Source organism: Cucurbita pepo, chromosome LG03, assembly GCF_002806865.2.
Source record: "Cucurbita pepo subsp. pepo cultivar mu-cu-16 chromosome LG03, ASM280686v2, whole genome shotgun sequence".
NCBI classification, from domain to species: domain Eukaryota; kingdom Viridiplantae; phylum Streptophyta; class Magnoliopsida; order Cucurbitales; family Cucurbitaceae; genus Cucurbita; species Cucurbita pepo.
In genome coordinates this window covers 13,445,477-13,460,795 of record NC_036640.1, presented here as the reverse complement: position 1 = coordinate 13,460,795, position 15,319 = coordinate 13,445,477, and the positions used below count along the sequence as shown (strand labels likewise).

The following is a 15,319-nucleotide window of genomic DNA, read 5'->3' as shown; positions in this document are numbered from 1 at the left end:
ATTTCCTTGCGAGACTATGGTTCTCAAAGCATATGCCAATCTTTTATCATTCACCACATCCATATATTTTGAACATACATATATTTTTTCTTTTTTAGCTTACTTTCGTCCTAGATATCGTTCAAATTTTGAGATTGTCTTTTAGGGAGGTCGTGCAAAGAGAAGGAAGGTTAGAATGTCAATATGCATTTCTTTTCTAGATAGTACCCTACGTGAGGTCAAGTGAATTCAATAATAAATGCACGGACTATTTCGATCCAATATGTTTTTAATGGCATCAATGGTCTCTCAAATCCCAATGTCTTGACTCGTGCGAGATCTAATCTAATTGGCATAAACAGCTTCAAAAGGTATCTACTCCTTTCAAACTTCAAAAGGTTGATTCAAAAAAGAAATCATGAAGATGCTAAGTTTCAATTCCTTCAACTTTACACCACCTTCTCTTTATATCTTTTTAGGACATCCAAAAGTGCAACCTTTTTGGATAATTAGACACATTGTTGGAAGGTTTGATGATATTATTGGGCTGTGGAAAGTAGCCAACGCCTAATTATGGTATCTTCCAACACAAAACAAGCCAACCTCTTTGAACTTTTGAAGTATCAAGCACTTCCTCAGATTGTATTATATTAAAGTTAATGAATTTATGAAGATTTGCCAAGTTCATATAGCTTGCAGGTTCACAAAAGGAAGAGTTTTGTTATTCATGGAAGAAGAGTTCATAGACGAAAAGAGGCTGTAAAAAGAAGGAAAATTGGAGGTGGGTTTCGCGGGAAATGATGATTTTGCTATCAATTACCAACCACTGTCCCAAGTAGCTATCACCACCACAAACCAACTAACATTTTTTCAATCAATCCATCCTTAGAACCCAAGTTACTGCAACCCTTCAACCGCCTCCCCATTCTCCCTTTCAGCAATCTACTCTGCTCCTTTCATTTGTTCTTCATCGTCTCCAACTCCATTTCCTCCCATCATTCATTACCCATCTCAATCCCACCTTCAAAAACCCTTCTCCTAATGGCAAAAAGGGGTTTTCTGATACCCCTACCCAAATCTGTTATTGGGTTCTGTTTTTTACTCCTTGTTTTGAACCTGCACCAGCAGTCCATGGCGGCCGATGACGATGAGGATGATTATGTTGAAGTAGATAGCAGCAGCGGCTACGACGGTTACAACGGTGGTGTATCGGAGCAATGCGATACTGATTTGAGGAGCTTTCTTCCACCACCATATGGTAATCTAACCAATGTCATCTGCAAACCCATCTGGAATACATTTGTATTACGGGTAAGTTCGATTTGAATCTGTAATGTTTTCGATGTTTTGGAAATAAATAAAAGGAAACTTGAAGGATTTTTGCGTTGGATTCTGCAGTATACACAAAATGAAGAACATGTAATGAACATCATCGTATCAGCTTTATACACAACTGGGTGGGTGGGGATTGGGTTTTCTAGAGATGGGATGATGGTGGGATCAAGTGCAATGGTGGGATGGGTAAACAAGAAAGGGCATGCAAGAATCCACCAATACTATCTGCAGGGAAGAAAGCAATCAGAAGTAATTCAAGACAAAGGAGAATTGCCTCTCACTAACGTTCCTTCCTCGGTTGTGTTGCATGGTGCCACCATTTACTTGGCATTTCAGCTCAAATTCAGTGCCATGGTTTCTCAGCAACCGATTCTCCTGGCTTTTGGGAATGCTTATCCCAGACACAATCATTTATCTGCTCATAGTGATAAAACTGCTGTTGTTTTTGACTTCTCTGCAGGTTTCCTTTGCTGCCCATATCAAACTTTGTCTGTTAAACTGTTTGTTTTAATACCATTAAGAGTCCCTATTATTGCTGTTTGACACAGGTTCCAAGTCTTCAGCAGCAGTAACAGCAGGCAGTGACATTGGGCAGACAAAGAAGAACCATGGTGTGTTGGGGATAATTGGATGGGGCCTCATCCTTCCAGTTGGAGCGATCATTCCCAGATACTTCAGACATAAGGATCCTCTTTGGTACTATCTTCATTCAGTGATTCAGGTTGTGGGCTTTGCCATTGGCCTTACTACTGTCTTACTTGGAAGACAACTTTACAACAAAATCAATGCCAACGTACCAACTCATAGAGGCATTGGTATCTTTGTCCTTGTGCTCAGCATTCTCCAGGTCTGTTTCAATATCTCTTTTTAGGCCCCAAACCCAACTTACTTGGATTAGAACCATTAAATATCTCTTTTAAGTGCACTTGTTAATACACATGAGAACATCATCACTAACAGCTTCTCATAAGAACATACATTTAAAAATCAGAGGTTTCAAAACATATAATTGATATCACCAATGGTTTGGTGGGTCGGGGGAATTCAGGTACTGGCTTTCTTTTTGAGGCCCAACAAGGAAGCTAAAATCAGAAAGTACTGGAACTGGTATCACCATTGGTTTGGAAGGATTGCTCTGTTTTTTGGAGCATTGAACATAGTGTTGGGAATTCAAATTGGAGGTGCAGGAAATGAATGGAAACTAGGCTACGGGTTTCTTCTTAGCATGATACTTATTGCAGTGATTGTCTTGGAAGCATTGGCATGGGTGAAAAGATCAGATAAAGCTGCCATGAATTCATTTCAGATGAATCCTTCACCATAATTAACCATTGTTTCAGGTCTGTTCTTGTTCTTACATCAATCATTTGTTTCTAAATATGAGTGCATTTCCCTATTCACTATATTAAACTAACTTCATGGTGATGCTAAAATCTGCCTTTTCAGAATCAGGAAACAGAAGATTGATATAATTTGAAGTTCATTGAGGGCTGGATCCTGGTAGAACGTTAAGTTCTTCTATATTAAGCCGAAACCTTTCAACGACGAAGCTCTCTCGATCATCCATGACGATTACATTAGTTAATATGTTTGTCAAATAGGAAATTGTTGGTGTTTGTTTTCCCAACTACAAGTTTTTGGAGTGGTGAATCGTTTGCAGGATGAAGAAGAAGCCTTTGTATTGTTAAGTGTTAACTCTGTTTCAGACGATATTCAGACGATCAATGCATTTTTGTGATGTATGGAAACAGAACTCTGTGTGATTGTGTATCAATCATCAATGCTGCTTAAATTTTCACCCTCATCATCTCACTTCTTCTGCTATGTATGAAAGTAATTTAAGAACAGTTTTGTGTTACAGTTCACAAATTCCAGGTTTATTCACAAAATGGAGAAAGAACAGTGGATGAGTTTGGAACAATGGTATAGCAATGAGAGGATAGAGATGAAAAAGGTTAGCAATTAGAGCATGAGAGTTTCATTTGATGGGGGTATCCTCTTCCATATCATCTTCCATATCATCATGGGAAGGTAAATTCATGCTTTGGTTGGGGAGGGAACGGGGGAGGGAACGGTGTGGAAACCTCTCCCTAACATACCTGTTTTAAAATCGTGAGACCGAAGACAATATATAACACAAACTAAAATTGACAATATTTGCTAGCGATGGATTTGGACCGTTACAATGATATCAGAGACAAACATCAAGCAGTGTACCAGCAAAGACGCTGGGCTCCCAAGAGGTGAATTGTGAGATCTCACATCGGTTGAAAATGAGAATGAAGCATTGCTTAAAAGGCCGTGAAAACATTTGTCTAATAGACACGTTTATAACCGACGCTGGGCTCCCAAGAGGTGAATTATGAGATCTCACATCGGTTGAAAATGAGAATGAAGCATTGCTTAAAAGGCCGTGAAAACATTTGTCTAATAGACACGTTTATAACCGACGCTGGGCTCCCAAGAGGTGAATTATGAGATCTCACATCGGTTGAAAATGAGAATGAAGCATTGCTTAAAAGGCCGTGAAAACATTTGTCTAATAGACACGTTTATAACCGACGCTGGGCTCCCAAGAGGTGAATTATGAGATCTCACATCGGTTGAAAATGAGAATGAAGCATTGCTTAATAGGCCGTGAAAACATTTGTCTAATAGACACGTTTATAACCGACGCTGGGCTCCCAAGAGGTGAATTATGAGATCTCACATCGGTTGAAAATGAGAATGAAGCATTGCTTAAAAGGCCGTGAAAACATTTGTCTAATAGACACGTTTATAACCACGAGGTTGATGGCCATTGTTAGATGAAAATGAAGAAGTTTATGACAAGCAGAAAAACCTGGTTATGAACATGATTATGGGATTGACAAATAAGAGGAAAATGAAAGCACCGTAATTGGGTAAAATGGCGGATTACCAATTGTTGCTGAGACCATCTCAATCCCATAAAGCGTAAATTCTCTCTCTCTCTCTCTCTCTCTCTCTCTCTCTCGTGTTCACGCGCACACTTTTCTGGAGAATCTAGATACTGCTTTCTATCGACCGCCCTTTGCCTCCATGCTGTTTAGCTAGCTTATCACCCTATTGGGATTTGCTACAAATTTCGCCTTCTTCGTCTCTAAATGGCCGATGTTTCTAGATTCTCGTCGAATTCTTTCTATTTCTCCTCCACTTCTTTGCCACCCTCTTTTGCCTCCTCCTACAATTCTCTTCACCCTTGTCTTCAACCCATTCAAAACCCAGAAAAGAGGTCGACTCCTTTGGCATCTTATTCTGCTACCTGTCTAATGCCTCTTTCTTTCACACCCAGAAAGAGGTTGGTATCTTTCAAGGTACATAACTTGTCTTTTCCTCGGATTTCTATTGTATGATTGTTAGTTCTTGACATTTTTGGTCGGATTTCTATTGTATGATTGTTAGTTCTTGGCAATTAACAGTGTTTTTTATTTATTTATGAATTTAGTTATACTAGGATACCTACCCCCTAACTATTTGCGCTTTGGCGCCGGCCCGAAGATGTCAGGAAAAATCTGTTTGTTGGGGTTGTTTGAAGTTTATTTTCAATTTGAAGTTTCATGTGCTGAATTGCAATCTGAGCGGATTCCATAGAACCCTAATGGGGAGGCCCATAGACAAAGGTGGATTCTTGTAATGAATTCACCGAGAAGTAAGTTTTACGGCCGACAGTATTGCCGTGGCAATGGAACCAGCTGCTTGTTGGTCTAATCGAACAGTTCAAATTGTCTTCGTATTTCGTGTTTGCATTTTTATCAGTTGAAATTATTGACTACATTGCTTGACCAACAATTCTTTCCCTTGTGCATTCGATTCTCAGTTGACACTTGTAGTCCGGTATACCAAGTTGTTATATGTTCCAATATAGCCTGATTCTAGTTAAAATCTAGTACCCTTGAGGCACAAAATGATCACGAGTAAATATGGTGCAAGTCCGTTGGGATGGTTCGTGGACAATATGTCTCTGAACGGTAGTTGTTTACCTTGGATTTTCACTGGCAGCTATGAGATTTATCTGAGATTTGAAGTCTACTTCATGGTTGGGAACCATAGTTAAATTGGATTTTGGAAGGATGCTTGGTTGGATAGGATAACTTTGATCTTCATAATGCTTTACCTGAACTTTATGCCCACCTGACTCTCATTTCAGATGTTTCTAAAAGTTCTGAACAGAGATAACTTGTGGAGGACCTTACCTTTCAAAGTTCATTCAACGAGAGAGATAACTTGGAAGGTTTTCATATATCTCATCATCTTGATTCAAAATTCTGGAAGTTGGAGAGTTGTTGGAGAATTCTAGCATCTTTACACGTAAATCTTTTCTTGGTTACAGTGAGATCCCACATCGGTTGGAGAGGGGAACGAAACATTCCTTGGAAGGGTGTGGAAACCTCTCCCTAATAAACACGTTTTAAAACCGTGAGGTTGACGTCGATACATAACGGGTCAAAGCGGACAATATCTACTAGTAGTGTACATATATGTAAATCTCTTTTGATCTCTAGATGGAGGTCCTTTGGCTGAAGAATTTTGTGATTGCTTCCTTTGTTTTTCATGGAATGTCTACGGAACAACGTCTTGTAATTTTGCCATGCCTTACTGAGGGCAGGAGGGTGTACTATTTGTCCATCTTATCCTTTTATACACGTTTAATTGTTTGAAAAAACTTTTTAGTCAAACAAAATGAATAAGTTAATCATTTTCTCAGTGGCTCCTGTTAATTGTTCTATGATGCCACAGGTACAGGCTGCTGTGGCTGAAAAAGACCAGCCAAAATGGTGGGAAAAGAATGCACCAAACATGATTGATATACATTCGACACAGGAATTTTTGACTGCACTAAGCGAAGCTGGTGATAGATTAGTTATTGTAGAATTTTATGGAACCTGGTGTGCTTCTTGCAGGGCATTATTTCCCCGGGTAACTTTCTTCATCAGTGCTTTATATTTCTTTAGATTGTGAAGTTGGCCTGCTATTTGCATTTATCGTTAGATGATCAGGACATGCTTTCAGCATTTTCTGAAACTCGATGTAGGACCAGCTTATTGAACTAGTAGTCATCAAATGAATTTGTGTTATAAGAGACAATGACTGCTGGATTTGTTTGCTATCGAGATGAAAAGCTTTAGAATACACTTTGCTGTACTTTCAAAGGCCTCAAGGTTTTCTAGCTATCTATGTCAATTTGGTTGAAACTACAAACGATTTCTCAATCCTTTATAACTTTGCTAATCAAGAACTCTTCTGAATATTTGATATCCGAAGAACCTGGTCTGAAGATACTCTAGATATATGATCCAGTGATCCACTTGTTTGAGCTTGAAGGGATGGCCAGTTCTTCAATTCATCATGTTTGCCACATTTAGTTGAAGAATTGCAGAATTTCGAAAACTGCTCATATGAAGCGACTGGATTAATGTAACAGCCCAAGCCTGAAAGGGGAACGAAACATTCCTTATAATATAAGGTGTGGAAACCTCTCCCTATCGGACTCGTTTTAAAACCGTGAGGAAAAGCCCAAATAGGGCAATACCTGCTAGCGGTGGGCTTGGGCTATTACAAATGATATCTGAGTCAGACACCGGGTGGTATCCCTTATAAGGGTGTGGAAACCTCTCCCCGTCGGATGCATTTTAGAACCTTGAGGGTAAGTCTTGGAAGGAAAAGTCCAAAGAGGACCATATCTGGTAGTGGTGGGGTTGTATGCTAGTTGGTCCTTAGATGTGGAAGAGAAAGGTGTGTGTTTCGAATATATCTCAAGGTAGAGGCATGGTATTTTGGAAAATTGAGTAGTTTGATTAAGGAAGCGTGTTTTCTTTTTATTGTCCTCTTTATTGGTTTTCTGCTGCAGCAGCAGTTCAGCCATTCTCTGTCGCTGAGGTTATAACGAGAAAGCTCCATAACACTTCTTATTTGCACGGTTGTTTCTTACATTAAATGATTGTTATTCATTGGATTTAATATTTGTTGTTTCTCAACTCATCGTACTTTTTACTTTCCTGTTTTATGGTCTGACGATTGTATATGCGTTGAAATGGAACTGTCAGCTCTGCAGAACAGCTGATGAACACCCTGAGATTTTATTCCTAAAAGTTAATTTTGATGAAAACAAGCCAATGTGTAAAAGTTTGAATGTCAAGGTCCTTCCTTATTTCCACTTTTATCGTGGAGCTGATGGACAGTTGGAGTCCTTCTCATGCTCGCTCGCAAAGGTTAGCATCCTCCTCTCCCTCCCCACCTCCAATATGTCAATTCATTCTATTTTCTTGGGTTAGCTTATAGTGAGCAGAATGTTAAAATACAGATGTGAATGTGATAGAAGGATTTATTTGAAAACTATATTAAGTTGTTGATCTTATGGCAAGTAGTGATATTTTTCCTAGAACTTTCATGAAATGATCAATATAAGTAAATATTTTCAGAATTTGAACTCTATCTAACCTTTCTCCTTCCCGCAGTTTCAGAAAATTAAAGATGCAATTGAAATGCACAACACAGCTCGTTGCAGCATTGGGCCGCCAAAGGGAGTAGGAGATCTTATACTGTAGCCCTCCTTGGCTCCCGGGACGAACACTTGCTGCAAATCCACATCGGTATCATTGTGCATTCCCCTGGTATTAATATAACCTTCTTGTTTAAAAGAAAAAAGAAAAAAAAAAACATTCTGCAGTCAGCTATTCCAATCTGTAAATTTGCATTCTTGTTCTGTAAAAGAATTCAGAAGTTGAGAATACCAATCATAAAATATTTTGCTTGCCAAAGTAGTAGCAGTAGCACCGTTTGTTGTAGCAACAGTCGAAAGCTACTTTTTGTGTGCATTGAATAATAAATTTAGTCACTAATTTCTGATGGACATGCTCATTCGATCTCTCAGCTTTCAAGCGTTTTAGTTACATTTCTTTCAATTTTGATGCCAATTCTTCTCCTGCACCTGAAAAGAACACAACAATTCAAGTAAAGTGACAACTAACAAGGTCACTTCACTTACTTCACTCAACCAATTAGAAATAGAAAACCCCATTTTGTGTGGCAATAACCATAAAGATCACAGAAGCTGCATGGGAGCAGATTTTCAGGGAGTGGCTCAAGAAAATGGATATTAAAGGCACTCAAATCGTAATCCTCACCTCAAAACATAAACACCCACCAATACTGTTAGTATAATTTCCCAAGTGGAACATGTCAGGAATCTTCCATCTCCGCTCGACCATCGGGGCTCTGGCATTTGTCGCAATCTTCATATGCCTCCAGATGGTCACTCTGTCTCAGAGTGCCGACGTGGAAGCTTGCATACCGGTGGTGCAGGAGCTATCACCATGCTTGGGCTTCATCAAAGGCAGCGACAGCGGGTTTGGCGGCGAGAATCCATCATCATCGTGCTGCACCGGCGTTGGAAAGTTGGTCGACGATGCTAAAACGAAGAAAGATAGGGTAGATTTGTGTGAGTGCATCAAGACGAGTTTGTCGATGATCGGGCCTTATGATCCGAGCCGCATCCCTTTGATTCCTGAAGATTGTGGAATTCCCGCCCAAATTCCCCCCATCGACAGTTCTACCGACTGCTCGAAGTAATCACAATTCATCATTTGTTTTTGTATTGAATTTTCTTAACAAAACATTAGGTGTTTGTGAGCTAAGATTTTTGCTGTTTGTGTGTCGGCATGCAGGGCTGAGGACTATCAATTTGGAAGTGCTTTTTCATACGAGCTTGAGGATAACCATAATCATTGAGCCCAATCAACATATACTCGAGCAAATCCCATATGATATCTTTGAGGTTCTTCATGTTTCATAATAAGTCCCAATAATCCTAAATTTACATACTCTGTACTCTTTGTATCTGTTATCAATAATACTTCTACCTATATTATACTCATCAATCCACCCTTTTCCGTTTTGAATGTACTTTTCATTCTCGGGAATGCCTTGGTCGGTCCCCTTTTCCCATTTCACTTATTTTGATCGCGAAGTTTGAGACGAGAACGATAAATGTCGAAAAGTTCTGTTAAATCAATCTGATGAATCATGTAAAAGCATCAAACAGAAGATTTACAAACTTTACTTGAGATGGAATTTGATGTTTGTTGCTTCGTTGTGTTCCTATTTTGTGGGGTACCAACATTAAAGCAAGATCATTAGCAAGAAGAAACTAGGCAATAGGCTAGAAAAGAAAATGAAAGATGAAACCAAGCAAGAGGAACACCATTCTGCTGATTATTATCATACGTTATTTACATATCACACAAAGAAACCAAGCACTAAAACTCACATAGAAGGTTAACGAGCTTGAAACAACACATCTTACCGATTCAAGATTGTGAAGTTTGGGCTGTCTGGCTCATCGTCTGGCTTTGGAGGCGGCGGTAGTGTCATCACTCGGGTGAGTTGGGCAGTTTCCTGAGGTTGATCACGCTGCACCACTTGCAGTAGATGGGATATGAATATGGATGCATACAGAGTGGCGCCAAAGCCCACCGAGGCGCCAGCCATTTTGGCCAATGCATCTTGAAACCTGCCATCTCCTCTCACCCCTCTCCGCTTTCTTTCACGGTACTCCTGCCAAGCTTCTTGTATTTTGTAGGCTGCCCAAACATTCCATTGATGGGAGTAGAACCTAGAGAACAAGGATTAAGGATCATGAAAAAAACTTGTTGTTTATGGGATCAATGGTAGAACAATTTGTGTAAGTTGAGTAAGAAGAACATGCCTGACTGAGAGTTGGAATTGCTTGCTATTGAGACGCTGGAAGTGGAACTGACTAGTTACAGATTTCAACTCATTAGCCTTTAGAGCAAAGGCTTCAACCTCAGTAAGAGACTTAACTGTTCTGCTTGAAATGGGAAGGGAAGTGGAGGTTGGATCCCTTGCCCATTGAACTAGTTCTTCACCACAAAAGTCACCTGCGTTAAGAACGCCCGAGAAAGTGTTGTTTTTCCAACCATAAGTAATACTGGTAGCCAACTTTCCTTTCATGATAAATAGCATCATATCTATTGGGTCACCCTCTTGCAGAATGAAGCTCTTCTCTGTGAATAACACAGGCTTGAGATATTCACACATTGCGTCCAACAGTTGCTTGTCCATGCCGCTAAAAAGTGGCACCTAAAGCATTCCAAGTTAACAAATGATGAAAATTTCAGAGGAATATGCCAAAGTAGAAGGAAAACAACTCACTTTCTTTAGAAGGGCATAGCAAAGATGGCGTTTGATGTCTCTCCTGAGGTCTTTAGGAAGGTTACCGATGAGTTCCTCTTCCTTAACTCCCCTGTTTAGCTGCCATTTGTACTGATCATATCGTCGAATACGCTGCCTCAAGTCCTCTGGGAGCATACGATGTGCCATCCAATGCTCGGCGTCTCTTCGGTTAATTCTCATCTGCTCTACTTTAACAGTTGCTGACTGCAGATATTTCTGTCAAGGGGAACCATCACAGATGAAAAAAAAGAGAATGAAATATAGAATATGGAAGAGCAATGAAATCAGAGATACGGTTCATGTTTGAAGCATAATTATTTTCCTCTTGAACTTGAGGCAATTGCAAAGTCAATGAATTGAGCATCATCATGTATTACCTGAATATTGCTAATGAGTAACGCAAATAAAACCAAACCAAGAATGGCAATGAAGACAGCAAAAAAAACGTCCCCCATGTAATTGCTTACTTGAAGGTTTTGTCCACTAGAGCTGTAGAAACACAAAAAAAGTTCCTTTAGAGTGATAATTATTATTAGACTGGAACACAAAAAAGTTTTTGAAACGTGTCTACTAGGGAGAGGTTTCCACACCCTTATAAAGAATGTTTCATTCCCCTCTCCAATCGATGTGGGATCTCACAATCTACCCTCCTTCGGGGCCCAGCATCTTCGCTGGCACACCGTCTGGTATCCACCTCCCTTCGGGACTTAACATCCTCGCTGGCACACCGCTCGGTGTCTGACTCTGATACCATTTGTAACAGCCCAAGCTCACCGTTAGCAGATATTGTCCTCTTTCGGCTTTCCCTTTTGGGCTTCCTCTCAAGGTTTTTAAAACGTGTCTGCTAGGGAGAGGTTTCCACATTCTTATAAAGAATGCTTCATTCCCCTCTCCAATTGACATGGGATCTCACAATTTTCTACTAATGTAGAAACATAGGAAACTTTTACTGACCTGACATTTCTCAGAGCCCACCAGAAGGAATAGAAGAATTTGCGGCGAAAAGACGTCGTACTGGTCAATTGAAACTTAAGGGCTTCAACAAACATCCCAAACTTGAAGGTTTTTTCATCTTCAGACTCCTTAGGGGAGCAATACTGATCTATGTACGGGTGTATTTGTCTTCTTTGATTTCCACAGTACAGAAAATTGTCCTTACACTTACCTTTCCTGCAGGCCTCGACCCAGCATTTGGCTTGTCGTTCTACTGATAACAAATACCAAATGGCACCAACAACCTAATTCATTACATTCACTGCTCATAAGAGAATTCATTTTAAACCAAAATATAAGAACTGGTTTTGTATTTACTATAAAGTCAAATGAACACATACATGACTAACTTGCATATAAATAAGGAGATTGAAGGCAGCTCCACTCCAGGCTGTTTCTGTCAGTATGCCAACCGTTCTGGTTACTTCTCTGTATAGTGGATAGATTCGGAGAAGTCTTGGAACATATTGCAAAAGAACTGCAATCTTCACAACATCCTTTGTCTTTAATGGAATCGGGCCTTTCGCTGCAGGAATGATTGCTAATACCAAAAGCTGAATCACATACAAACCGAGTTATCTCAAGTAGTAAGTTCACTTCAGCAAGGCAATCAATACTGCTCAAAATAAAGGTTTCCCAAGAATCTATCCAATGACTCAGAAAATAATCCATTCTTGTACAGGATAGCGAAACCAAACAACCACATAATCTTTAGTACAATGTCAAGAAAGAGAAGATTATAGACTAAGCTTTAAAGAACTCATCATACAAAATATGTAACATTCCAAATAAGGAGAACAGCCAAATGTTATGCTCTTGACGCAAAGACTAGACGCTTCAAGTATCTAAGAAATGGTTAAAGAAAAAAGAAATTACCATAACCTATAAATGGGTGACTTAACATGGTATCTAGCAGAACATCCTAGTGAGGGAGAGTGTTAAGTGTTGATAAAGGATTAAATTTACCATAACCCAACAACTTAAACTTTTGAGTTGAATGTTAATTTAACTGAAACTATACTAAATTTATACCTGAGGCAGTGGGAGAACGGATAAGATATCAATCAAGAAGTTCGAGAAGAGATATCTCTTTGCTATAGCTGCTGGATCTTCGATTAATTCTCCACTTCCAAATACTGGTAAAGAAGGGGGAAGAAAACCCGTTCGAAATTCAAAGATCATGTGAAGTACATAAAATAAGTCCATGACTGAACGAAGAACACAAGCAATGATCATAAGTTGTCGGTCTATGGTTAGGCATTGACGTTCTCCGTTGATCACTGGGATGTAAAAGAAGAGAGGATCCACAGCTACTGCTATGACAGAAGAGAGCACAAATATCTTGTTCCATTGCTGAAGAAATGGCTTCTGTGGATCAAGAATTTTCTTCCGGAACTTCGGTTTCTTTACTGACTGATCACCTGGATGCTTGAAACTGAAGTGTGTTATTATTCTTCTAGAGCTCTTATAAGCACTTGAAAATTTTCTTTCTATGCTCTCCAATATTGACCCTGGAGACAGTCTGCTTCCGTTTTGATAACTTCCATATTTGTCATGAAAATCAGAAGTTGGATGCCCAAACCTATATATTATCATAGACCAAGAGTAGAAGTACATGTTAGTTTTGATAGGATCAGGTTCAAGCAAGTTATTTGGACAACAAGAACAACTGTGGAATAGACGCCATATGTGCATTCACAGAGAGATCATAAGTTGGTTTTCGGAAAATTTGACAGCAAGAGAGAGAGAAAGAGTTCAGAATATTCAAACCTTGTAGATTTTGGTATCTGAGAACCCATAAACTTGAACAGCAGTATCCTAAACGTGGCCTAAACTGTGGCTCTGATATCACTATACGTACTGCTTAGCTTCAGAAGCAAAATGTTTGTCAGTGAGAAACAAGATTCACAACACAACCTACAGTTCCATGGAGCTACTAGTAAAACTTGACCTTCCTTTTCAGGTAATATAAGGTCACTTACGTGAAAGACAAGAAGTGGCAATTATGTAGAAAAAAACCTTTCTCTGTGGGAACCAGAAGGACTAAACAGGAGGGTCAGCCTGAGAGAGGAATTACTCAAAATTCCTTCAGTAACCTGGTAGAGTAAAAGCCATTATGAGCTACAAGAAAGTGCTTTTTCTATCCTTCTTCCTTGTCTCACCGCAGGCATTGTAGACCAAAATGCATGTCGATTTGTTAGCAAAAGAAACTGTGTTAGAATCTTACTCTGGTTTTTCTGGTGCTGTCTGTGAAATAACAAAAACTATAAATACTGATTAAGTAAGCCCCAAATAGCCCAATTTTGGCGGTCAATAATGTCATGTTCCACGAGAGGAACTTTGCAGAGTTTGATGTGCTTATACATTGCTCCTTGACTTTCCCCTTTTTCTGTGAAGTGGAAAGTTCTTACTTTAAAGCAGTTGCCATGGTTTTTTTCCTCACTACTTTATTAAAGGAGTGGAATTCTAATGGAACTGACAACAATTAGAACAGATATTACAATATGATTGGTGAAGTCAGAGATATTTACAATCCCTTTACTTGTGGGATTAAAAGCAAGGGCTCCTCTTGAATCATACCAGTCTTTTTTAAATAATTTTTGCCACAAAAGAAGAGCTTCTAAATTATCACATCAAACCAATTTTTAAAACAACCAAAGATTATGGCTTCATTGGGGATTGAGTTGTGTTGTTATGAATATGTCTATTGGGATTAAAGGGATTAGCTCGCAACTGGAGCACAACACTTACCTTGTTGCAGGCATTCATACTAACTGAGATGATTTAGGGTTTGTTTTACACGTATATACCACAACACTTTGAACCCCTTTTTTTTCTTTTTTTTTTNTTTTTTTTTTTTTTTTTTTTTTTTTTTTTTTTTTTTTTTTTTTTTTTTTTTTTTTGTGAGTTAAATGAATGGTATTTAGAAGATTCAAACTCTTTTATGAGATCCCACATTGGTTGGAGGGAGGAACAAAGCATTCCTTGTAAGGGTTTGGAAACCTCTCCCTAGTAGACGCGTTTTAAAACCGTGAGGTTGACAGTGATACGTAACGGGCTAAAGTGGACAATATTTGTTAGCGGTGGGCTTGGACTGTTACAAATGGTATCAGAGCCAGGTTCTGGGCAGTGTGCCAGCGAGGACACTGGGCCCCAAGGGGGGTGGATTGTGAGATCCCACATTGGTTGGAGAGGGGAACGAAGCAGTCCTTGTAAGGGTGTGGAAACCTCTCCCTAGTAGACCCATGAGGTTGAAAACGATATGTAACGGACTAAAACGGACAATATCTGTTAGCGGTGGACTTGGACTGTTGCACCTTTTCACCAAAGGCATGTATCTTAATCAATTGAGTTATGCTTAAGTTAGCATAACCGTGAATTATTTTCTTCTTCGGTGGTTCTTTTCTTAAGCTGGCTGTAAATAATTGCATTATTTATAGCTTATAAAAGGGTTAAAAGAACATTTTGGACTACATAGCTACAAACTAAAGTTCACTAAATTGTCATTTTCCTAAAAGTTTGAAGGCCAAAATACCTTTTTAAAGGCTATTCTAAATTTTTTAGATTTTTAGTTTTAAAATTGTGATGGACAAATGGAAATTAGTGCCCTTACTACACATTAAAATCACTATTCACAAATTCATGTGAGAACAGATGAACAGAAACAAAGGAAAAAAAAAACTTATAAATTGCAATATTTTGTCATAAGGAAAAGAGATTAATCTATACCATATAACCATACCCCACTGAAAGGAAATGCAGATAGAGAATGATAAGGTTCTCACTTTATTACATGCAC

The 15,319-nt window shown here is 39.1% G+C and overlaps 4 protein-coding genes across 7 annotated transcripts; 3 read left to right on the top strand and 1 right to left on the bottom strand.

Annotated features, from left to right (window-relative positions):
* Nucleotides 1–884: 884 nt before the first annotated feature.
* On the top strand, nucleotides 885–3,113 carry LOC111790791 (cytochrome b561 and DOMON domain-containing protein At3g61750). Its single transcript, XM_023671851.1, has 5 exons — nucleotides 885–1,290; nucleotides 1,378–1,774; nucleotides 1,863–2,161; nucleotides 2,363–2,654; nucleotides 2,761–3,113. The coding sequence occupies exons 1-4, from the start codon at nucleotides 1,021–1,023 to the stop codon at nucleotides 2,636–2,638; spliced, it is 1,242 nt and encodes a 413-aa protein (XP_023527619.1). The 5' UTR covers nucleotides 885–1,020; the 3' UTR covers nucleotides 2,639–2,654; nucleotides 2,761–3,113.
* A 1,069-nt stretch (nucleotides 3,114–4,182) lies between these two features.
* On the top strand, nucleotides 4,183–7,987 carry LOC111790248 (thioredoxin-like 2, chloroplastic). Its single transcript, XM_023671113.1, has 4 exons — nucleotides 4,183–4,649; nucleotides 6,073–6,252; nucleotides 7,380–7,544; nucleotides 7,791–7,987. Exons 1-4 carry the CDS (start codon nucleotides 4,440–4,442, stop codon nucleotides 7,878–7,880), a joined length of 645 nt encoding a protein of 214 aa, XP_023526881.1. The 5' UTR covers nucleotides 4,183–4,439; the 3' UTR covers nucleotides 7,881–7,987.
* A 298-nt stretch (nucleotides 7,988–8,285) lies between these two features.
* Nucleotides 8,286–9,237, top strand: LOC111790249 (non-specific lipid-transfer protein-like). The gene is made up of 2 exons (XM_023671114.1): nucleotides 8,286–8,900; nucleotides 9,000–9,237. Exons 1-2 carry the CDS (start codon nucleotides 8,512–8,514, stop codon nucleotides 9,061–9,063), a joined length of 453 nt encoding a protein of 150 aa, XP_023526882.1. The 5' UTR covers nucleotides 8,286–8,511; the 3' UTR covers nucleotides 9,064–9,237.
* Nucleotides 9,238–9,320: 83 nt separating this feature from the next.
* On the bottom strand, nucleotides 9,321–13,944 carry LOC111790247 (cyclic nucleotide-gated ion channel 1-like). 4 transcript variants are annotated; one of them, XM_023671110.1, is made up of 10 exons: nucleotides 13,503–13,940; nucleotides 13,291–13,388; nucleotides 12,553–13,102; nucleotides 11,862–12,074; nucleotides 11,482–11,765; nucleotides 10,905–11,016; nucleotides 10,507–10,743; nucleotides 10,040–10,434; nucleotides 9,638–9,946; nucleotides 9,321–9,432 (listed from the first exon to the last, which is right to left on the bottom strand). In XM_023671110.1, the coding sequence occupies exons 2-10, from the start codon at nucleotides 13,317–13,319 to the stop codon at nucleotides 9,369–9,371; spliced, it is 2,193 nt and encodes a 730-aa protein (XP_023526878.1). In that variant the 5' UTR covers nucleotides 13,320–13,388; nucleotides 13,503–13,940; the 3' UTR covers nucleotides 9,321–9,368. The 4 variants fall into 4 exon arrangements, with proteins under 4 accessions (XP_023526878.1, XP_023526879.1, XP_023526880.1 ...); XM_023671111.1 differs by having other exon boundaries at nucleotides 13,540–13,940; XM_023671112.1 differs by having other exon boundaries at nucleotides 10,995–11,016; nucleotides 13,291–13,944.
* Nucleotides 13,945–15,319: the final 1,375 nt, after the last annotated feature.

Bases quoted from the DNA above. Each gene is read 5' to 3' on its own strand.
- LOC111790791 (XM_023671851.1), top strand. From the start codon at position 1,021: ATGGCAAAAAGGGGTTTTCTGATACCCCTACCCAAATCTGTTATTGGG. The intron at 1,291-1,377 runs GTAAGTTCGATT...TGGATTCTGCAG, and splicing joins GGAATACATTTGTATTACGG to TATACACAAAATGAAGAACA. The intron at 1,775-1,862 runs GTTTCCTTTGCT...TGTTTGACACAG, and splicing joins TGTTTTTGACTTCTCTGCAG to GTTCCAAGTCTTCAGCAGCA.
- LOC111790248 (XM_023671113.1), top strand. From the start codon at position 4,440: ATGGCCGATGTTTCTAGATTCTCGTCGAATTCTTTCTATTTCTCCTCC. The intron at 6,253-7,379 runs GTAACTTTCTTC...TGGAACTGTCAG, and splicing joins GCAGGGCATTATTTCCCCGG to CTCTGCAGAACAGCTGATGA. The intron at 7,545-7,790 runs GTTAGCATCCTC...TCCTTCCCGCAG, and splicing joins TCTCATGCTCGCTCGCAAAG to TTTCAGAAAATTAAAGATGC.
- LOC111790249 (XM_023671114.1), top strand. From the start codon at position 8,512: ATGTCAGGAATCTTCCATCTCCGCTCGACCATCGGGGCTCTGGCATTT. The intron at 8,901-8,999 runs GTAATCACAATT...GTCGGCATGCAG, and splicing joins AGTTCTACCGACTGCTCGAA to GGCTGAGGACTATCAATTTG.
- LOC111790247 (XM_023671110.1), bottom strand. From the start codon at position 13,319: ATGGGTTCTCAGATACCAAAATCTACAAG. The intron at 11,766-11,861 runs GTATGTGTTCAT...GTAATGAATTAG, and splicing joins TTTATATGCAAGTTAGTCAT to GTTGTTGGTGCCATTTGGTA. The intron at 9,947-10,039 runs GCATGTTCTTCT...CTTGTTCTCTAG, and splicing joins CAATTCCAACTCTCAGTCAG to GTTCTACTCCCATCAATGGA.